Genomic DNA, 8,269 nt, shown 5'->3' on the forward strand with positions numbered 1-8,269 from the left:
TAGTAGAAATCCTAAATATCTCATTCAAATGCCAAGGAATAGTAATCCCTCAAGGCTTCTAGAGAACAAGGGGTGTTAAATGGGAGTTAATTTGTCATACTCATGACCCTTATGACTAATTTAAAATGTAAGATTTCCATAACAGCCTTTTTATTTGTGAGAGTCTCCCATCATCCTGGTCCTCCCTATCATTTTCTCACAAGGAGCTTCTGTTCCTCATATGTAAATTATCCTTATCCTACAGGAGGGGGTTGTAAAAACCTGGCTCAGGACAGATGGGGAAGAATTTGTGTATTTTAGTGCCCCTGAATTAGAGCATTATAGTTAGGCGTAATTGTTATTGACTAAACAAGAAAGTAAGATGTTAATCCCTAGCAGATATTTCAATTGTTAGAGACTTCATATTTTTAGAAATCTATTGAAAAGTATAAGAAAATCCCACAAACTTTCAATTTGGAGTTCCCATTAAATGAATAACACTGCATATAATTAAGCTCCCAAGCAGGTTTAAGATTTGGGAGATATGCAAATACAGATCACCATGTATTCATTCACTACTTGGTAGTCCCTCAGAATGGATTTCAGTGACTCTGTGTTTTAAGAACTCTTAAAATTCTCCTCCCATTTTTTTTTTGGCAGAGAGCCAATGAAACATTAAGCTATTAGTTCATTTTTTTCTTGCTTGTCCTGCAGTAGTTTATAGTGCACTGTGTTATTGAAGAACAAATATATGAACGTATCTTGGAAATATTATTTGTCAAGCATTAGCTCAAAGATCTTTACTGCCTTTACAGGCAAAAATAGCTCTTTTCTTTTTCCTTTTGCAGGAGAAAAACCCTACAAATGTACATGGGAAGGATGCACATGGAAGTTTGCTCGGTCTGATGAACTAACAAGACATTTCCGAAAACATACTGGAATCAAACCTTTCCAGTGCCCGGACTGCGACCGCAGCTTCTCCCGTTCTGACCATCTTGCCCTCCATAGGAAACGCCACATGCTAGTCTGATCGCCTCTGTGTCCTGCCTCAGCGTGACTCCCCACTCACCTGGCTCTCTCTCTGTCCTGCCTCCCATTATCTAACACATTTTTTACATGTACATTTTAATTTGATTCAGCTGGTCTGAATCTCTGAATTTATATCATCCAAAACTTCCATATGGTCAGTAGTAGATGTTCTCTAATCCTCCCTCTCCTTACCACGGGTCAGACCTAAAGAATGTGAACACTTTTTTTTTTTTTTTTTTTTCCTGGGGATGCTAAGCAAACCCTTCTTATAGATACGTTTAATGTAATAAGAACAAGGGAACATGTAAACTAACATAACCAATTGTCAGTTCTCCATGTATTCCTCAAAAGAATGTCAGAGTAAATGTATTAGAAATACAGTATCCAGACTGCTAGTCCTTGCCAGAGACATTCTTACCTCTGCCCTGTGATATTTTATGCTTGACAGTGAAAACAAGGGTGGCCCCTTGCACCAGTTAGCTAGAAGTACAGCAAGATTTCAAGCTAGTGCAGTCACCTCTTCCATCATCCTTCACAAATCTTGTCAACCTGGATCTTAGACTTCATCTGAATCAAGTTCTTTGCCCTCCTTTGTGCCTGCAGCTCATATGGAGGTCTTTGCCACCAATGGGAGATGAGCCCAAACTTTGGATCTAGGTGGGTGATGTGTAGTGGTTCAAGGGAAGAGTGCTGTGCTTTCATAGCATGGAGTCGGAGGAGAGGGCCATTGAGCAGTGGGGAGCAGAAGAGGCAATTCCTCCTGGGCTAGGGGTTGTCAATGAGGTTTGAACATTTTGTTAGCTGTGTGCAGCATTCCCAGAGCTTCAGTCTCTGTGCATTCTCAGCTTTGCAGAACCATGCTGCAAAGCCATATATCGATGGGGTTATCCATGCAACTATCTCCATTCCTACAATGTCCTTAATATGAGATCATTAAACATTGATAGTAGGGACTCTGTGGAATATTTGCCCAGTAATGGTAAGAAATCTTTTGGGTAAGAGTATGGATGGTTCTTCTTTTACCCAATCTGCTTATAGCTTTTTTTGTAAACAGGGAAATGTTGAGTGGTACTTGTATTCCCTTATCAAATTAATCACATAGCTTTTATACAGAAACTCTTCTGTGTGAGCTGTAAGGTGCCAAATTTGCTGTCACTTGTATTCATGACACATCCCATAAAGCATCTGCTAATGCTTTCAGAGAGTGATTCAATTAAGACCTGAGTGACACTATTTGTAAATATAACGTTGTGAAGCACACATACCTTTATTTTGGGAATTTATGAAAAAATATAGAAAACCACAGATCAGGGATTCATATATGTAGCTCAAAAATTCCCAAAAGTTTACTGTTAGAGCTGGCAGTTTCCTATCACTATTTCAGTGTCAGAACAAACTGAAAATAATGGCTCGTGTTTATGTTGAAGATAAATAGCACCATTATTGGGGGAAGTTATTCAAAAGCAGGCTTTTGAGCACCATAGTCTAAATGCCAATAAAAATAATTCATTCATAGAAATGTCATTGGTCCTAACTTTGAAGAAAGTGAGCAACAATAGTTAAATGTGGGTGCATATAACCAAATTCCCCTTCATCAAGAATGGAGGAGAAGAGAGAAGAATGAAATCCTGAAGATTCATCCCAGCCACAACTCAGGATCCAACACAACTGTAACTGGGAGGAATACATTGTTTGGTCATTTTTAAAACATCTGTGAATGAGTGATTCCGGAGGCCTGTGAATTGTGTGGGGAGCTTGCTTTGATGGCACTATGTTAATAAAAGTTGTAGGGACTGTGCACCTAAGGCTAAGAGGTCCCACTCATCCGCCCTGTGAACCAGCTGTAAAGAAATGTAGTTGAGAAATGCAAAGAAATGTGTTATCTTGGCACTTGGGTTTGATTTTCCTTTTTTTTAAAGCACTGCAAAATTTCTTTAGGATATTAAAACATCCTAATTGGGCTGTTTTTTTGTTTTGTTTTGTTTTTCAGCTAAAGGTAAAGAGAATTTTTTTTTAGCTAAAGTTTTTCTTTTTTGCAACTATGACATAAATTGAGTGATAAAATGGCTCTTTGAAAAGTAGATATTGTCTGTATTGTAAAAGCTTAGTCATATTCATGGCAAAGTGTTCATTTCTTGAGATGGTTCTTTCACAACACAAGAATCAAGATGGAACGCAAGGAAAACACTTTTGTTTTTGTTTTGACTGAGGTAACCAGTTTATGTGTGTTCCAATCCATAGAGAAGTGGGGAAAGGGTGAGAAAGGATCAGATTGATCTGGGATCAGCTTGGAGCCTGAGTTCAGCCTCATGGGCATCTCATGGAATTGATGCATTTGCTGTGGCATATTTAAATTTTGTTGAAAAGATTTTAAGCAAGACCTTGCAAAGACTCTTATGTTACTGTTCAGCTTGCTTAGATTGTGTTAACAGTTCATTTAACAAAGATCCATTTTAACTCTGGAACAAAAGCAACCCAGAGCATCCACTCTCTATTCCCATGCTGGTCGATATGCTTTCATTACCAATTGGCCCTTACCAAACTTTTCTTATATATATATTTGTATTTTACTATGATAGTTGAGAAATTTAGCCTCTTAGTCATTTTTAGCTGTTATTGTGGAAGACCTCAAATACAAGATTAGATGCCCTTGAACATGTTTTAATGATGTGTGTCATGTTACTACCAATGGCGATTTCAATCGCAATATTTTAAATTGATGAGAATGATTTGTAAACATGAAGTTGCTATTATGTAAATTCTGTTTGTTATAGAGTTTCTTCAGTTGTTACCCAAGTGTCATCCTGGAGAAGTCAGAAGAATCAGAATCCATTGTATTTTAGAGTTATGTGAATCTACATGATAAATGGGCATTAACATTCTAAATTGCTTGGTTTGGAGACTGTGTTAGCAGCATAGCTATATTCAACTAGGGAGATGCTAAATACACAGAAGTTTCAAGAGCCTTGGAACAGAATTACAGGGGAACTATATATGTATATGTATATTTTATTAAACACCCATCTGCACTATCAGTATTGCACTAATGTGGAATTTGAAAGACTATTTTGCTGATACTGTATATCTGCGCATCATTCCTGATTAGATTGTTTTAAAGACAATCTGAAAGATCTAAGGTTTTAAAATAATTTGGTTTGAAAATACACAGTTGTCTTGAAGGAATTGCTGTCATACATGAAGTTGCTCCAAGCTGTGTTTATTCTCTTCTTGGTCAAGGTTAACAATTGCTAAATGATCGCAAATTCACCTAAACAATACATTTACAAAGCCATCTTTACATGCATTAAACGAGGGCTACAACAATATTGTTTTACAAATACTAGCACTTTTTTTCTGTTATGTACTTAGTGTTAGAGGGTCAAAATAATCTTTCTGCTTAGCATCTCTTAAACCATACCTGCAAATATAGCAGGATTATTACATTTACAGTACTTTAATACTTGTATAAACTATGCAGAAATTTTTAATAAAGTGTAATATATTTTATAAGCTAATAAGACTGAATGGGTAAAGGTTTTTAGCATGCATTAGTATACTTGCAGATACTGAAACATTTTGGTAATCTTTCTTACTAAAGATGTGAATGTTTAATGTACCTTCTCTGTTTCTACTCTGTAGTCCAATGGGAATTCAGTAATGACATTTTGTCATGTCAAACTGTGAACATAAATTTGTACTGTACAGTCCTCATATACTATATACAGTATGCAATATATATTATATACTTGTTAATAAAACCATCAGAATATTAAATGTGATCATGTGATTACTTCATATGCAGTGATCACTAGAACAAAAGTTACGGAGCAATTTAAGAACCCTCGCTTAGAACTTTACTTACTCTGATGGGCAGTTATTGTTGATGGAGGGACAGAAAAATAGATCTAACTGGAAGATGAACTAACGGAATTAACTCAGCCCTCAAGCTGTGTCCCTGGTTTTCTGAAAATAGCCAACAGGAAGTCTTCTAGGCTGAAATCATAAAACTGCAGACAATCCAGCAAAAATCTACAAACTCACCTAGTTGATTCTTGAGATACTTTGTGTATTTGTTGTTTATGACCCCCTGTCTGCTTCCAAAAAGAACTTGCAGTGTATTGTATTAAAAGACATATGTGTATAATACTTAAAACTTTTAGAGTAAAATATCAAGACTCTCATGTTGGGGAGTGGGGAACGAGGAACAGAACAGTAATACATTAAATAATTCTGGATAAAAGTATTATTTTTCAAGCCTTTAGTAACCATGTCCATGGACACTGCATTCTCCAACATCACATGAAGAAGAAGTAGTTTCCAATAGGGATTTCGAGTTGAATTTTTGTTTTATTTTGGTTTGGTTTGGTTTGGTTTTGGGGTTTTTTTTTTTTTTGAGACCATCTTGCTGTGTTGCCCAGGCTAGAGCACAATGTTGCGATCTCACTGCAACCTCCACCTCTTGGGTTCAAGCAATTCTCCTGCCTCAGCCTTTCAAGTAGCCGGGACTACAGGCGCAGGCCACTGTGCCCAGCTAATTTTTGTAATTTTAATAGAGATAGGATTTCACCATGTTGGCCAGGCTGGTCTCAAACTCCTGATCTCAAGTGATCCACCCACCTTGGCCTCAGAAAGTGCTGGTATTACAGGCATGAGCCACTGCACCCAGCCAAGGATTTAGAGTTCTTTTGTTTAAGGTAAATGTAATTACCTCTCCTCTTCCCTCTGCATCCCTGCAATGTAATTGAAACTGAGGCTAGCTTGTTAGACTTCAGCAGTTGTCCTCCAGCCTGGATTTCATTTTAGCAAAACACAAGGTAATGTCTGGCCAGCACTTCCCACATGACTTAGTTTCACAGGTTGGAGATGGAAGAGGTTTGGGAGAAGACTAAGTTCAGCCTTTGGGGCACTCTCCAGCCTTCTCTGGGGAGAGCTTCTCTGCTTTTACACCAAGGTAGTTAACTGCAAGATCAAAAGCAAGTGTATGTGACTATAAATCCTAATGGAATACTGGCTTGAATTAGTTCAGTTGACTGGCTGTAATCCTTCCACTACACTTCTTTTTCTTTGTCTTTTTTTTTTTTTTTTTTGAGAGTCTTGCTCTGTTGCCCCGACCAGGGTGCAATGGCGCATTCTTGGCTCACTGCAACCTCCGCCTCCCAGTTTCAAGCAAGCCTCCTGCCTCAGACCCTCTAGTTGTTGGAATTACAGGCACGCGCCACCATGCCCAGCTAATTTTGTGTTTTTAGTAAGAGACAGGGTTTAGTGGAGACGGGGTTTCGCCATGTTGGCCAGGTGATCCACCCGCCTCAGCCTCCCAAAGTGCTGAGATTATAGGTGTGAGCCACCGCGCCCAGCCAATCCTTTCATTATATTTCTTATGCATGACTTGACACTTGCTGAGTTCAAAATAAGATCCATCCATGGCCGGGCGCGGTGACTCGCGCCTGTAATCCCAGCACTTTGGGAGGCCGAGACGGGCGGATCACGAGGTCAGGAGATCAAGACCATCCTGGCTAACACGGTGAAAACCCGTCTCTACTGAAAATACAAAAAATTAGCATGGTGGCGGGCGCCTGTAGTCCCAGCTACTTGGGAGGCGGGGGCAAGAGAACGCGTGAACCCGGGAGGCGGAGCTTGCAGTGAGCCGAGATCGTGCCAGTGCACTCCAGCCTGGGCGACAGAGCGAGACTCCGTCTCAAAAATAAAATAAAATAAAATCCATCCTTCTAGGAAGAATTGTTACAAGCTGGATTCTGCCCAGGTAAATGATCAGGATGGTAACAAATGTGGATTCTATAAGAAACTAAATTCTTTGGGGGAATGGTTGAACAAAGTTAAGATGTTCCAAACAAAAAAAGACAATACATAACCACTGCCCATTACAGTCAGCCCTCTATCCATGGGTTCTGCATTTGCAGATTCAACTCAGGGCAAATAGAAAATAATCAGGAAACGTAAAAAACAACACTACAATAATAATGCAAATAATAAGAACACAGTATAATAGCTATTTACATTGCATTTGCATTGTATTAGATATAAGCAATCCAGAGAGAATTTAAAATATACAGGAAGATGTGCATCAATTGTGCAAATACTATGCCATTTTATGTAAGGGACTTTAGCATTTGAGGATTTTGGTATCCCTGGGGGTCCATGCGTACTGACGATGACTGTATTTTAAATGCTATCGGGTTAAGAAAGCAGGATTAGGAGGCTTGCTGGGGGCCAAGTTATCAATTGTAATCTGAAAGAGAAGAAATGGCTATGTTCAGGGAAGGATGGTGCTAAAAGATAAACTTGGGCACATTAAAATCTTAAAAGAGTTTATCTGAGCAGACAGCAATTCATGAATCTGGCAGCACCAGTTGCAAACAGTTGCCTGATTCAAAGAGACTGAATAAGCTGTTCTCAGAAGCAAAACAAATTATTTGATGGTTGAAGTTGAAAGTTGTAGTTAGAGGTTAGTTGGCAGTTTCTGATTGGTTAAGATTGTTTCCGTAGGCTGTGATCATTCACTCTGATTTGGGTTTTTGTTTGCTTACACAGGAACCCAAGGCATGGGAGCTGTCTCAGCCTAATGATCTCCCAATTCAATTATCAAAACAATGGATTGAGATGGTAGTAAATACATATACACATAGATGTAAAAGTTAAACTACTAGAGACCTGACTTGCCAGTGTGTGCACATAAAACTCAACAATGAATTATTCTTCAAGTGTACATTCATTTTAAGAATGTAAACGGAACCTGTTACCATTTCCTATTGTCTGAGCAGATCATAGTAACAATAGTTAGTAATAGTGCAGTATTTAGAAAGAGTGACTCCGAAATTAGAATAACATGTGCTATAAATTAGAATTATTTTTAAACTTATGGGGAAGTGGGAGGTTGAGTCTCACCAAGTTCAGGTGTGCTTATTGGTTTGAGAGCTTCTGCTCATTATATCCCTGGTTTTGCATTCCCACAGGCACCCTGAGTGGTGGGGTTAATAGAAAACGGAAGTTGGATCTTCAGCTCCTGGATCATGGCTATTTCACACTGCATACACTTAATGCATTCGGTGTTTCTTCCTTTTCTCATGATTCAGGAACTCCATCAGTCTATAGACTTGGTGTCTAAAGAACTCAGAGAGGTGGCTCTTGGGGACTTTCAAGCCTTGCTGATCTGCTCCAGAAGAGATATCACCTCCTGCTGCAAAGTACAAGAGCTTGCCTGTCAGTTACACACTTCCAAAGCTATGTTCATGTGATCCCTCAA

General features: G+C 38.8%; 1 protein-coding gene across 5 annotated transcripts in view; it reads left to right on the forward strand.

Moving 5' to 3' along the window:
* The window catches only part of KLF3 (Kruppel like factor 3), a 37,319-nt gene extending 32,537 nt beyond the window's left edge, over positions 1 to 4,782 (forward strand). For 4 of the 5 annotated variants that reach the window (XM_033213967.1, XM_033213968.1, XM_033213969.1 and 1 more), the window contains one exon: positions 828 to 1,317. In XM_033213967.1, coding sequence (XP_033069858.1) covers positions 828 to 1,009 — 182 coding nt within the window. In that variant the 3' untranslated portion in view covers positions 1,010 to 1,317. Of the gene's footprint in view, positions 1 to 827 lie in introns of all 5 variants that reach the window. The other variant, XM_033213966.1, reaches the window with a different exon arrangement.
* Positions 4,783 to 8,269: the final 3,487 nt, after the last annotated feature.

Source organism: Trachypithecus francoisi, unplaced genomic scaffold (genome assembly GCF_009764315.1).
Source record: "Trachypithecus francoisi isolate TF-2019V2 unplaced genomic scaffold, Tfra_2.0 Lachesis_group1, whole genome shotgun sequence".
Taxonomy (NCBI): domain Eukaryota; kingdom Metazoa; phylum Chordata; class Mammalia; order Primates; family Cercopithecidae; genus Trachypithecus; species Trachypithecus francoisi.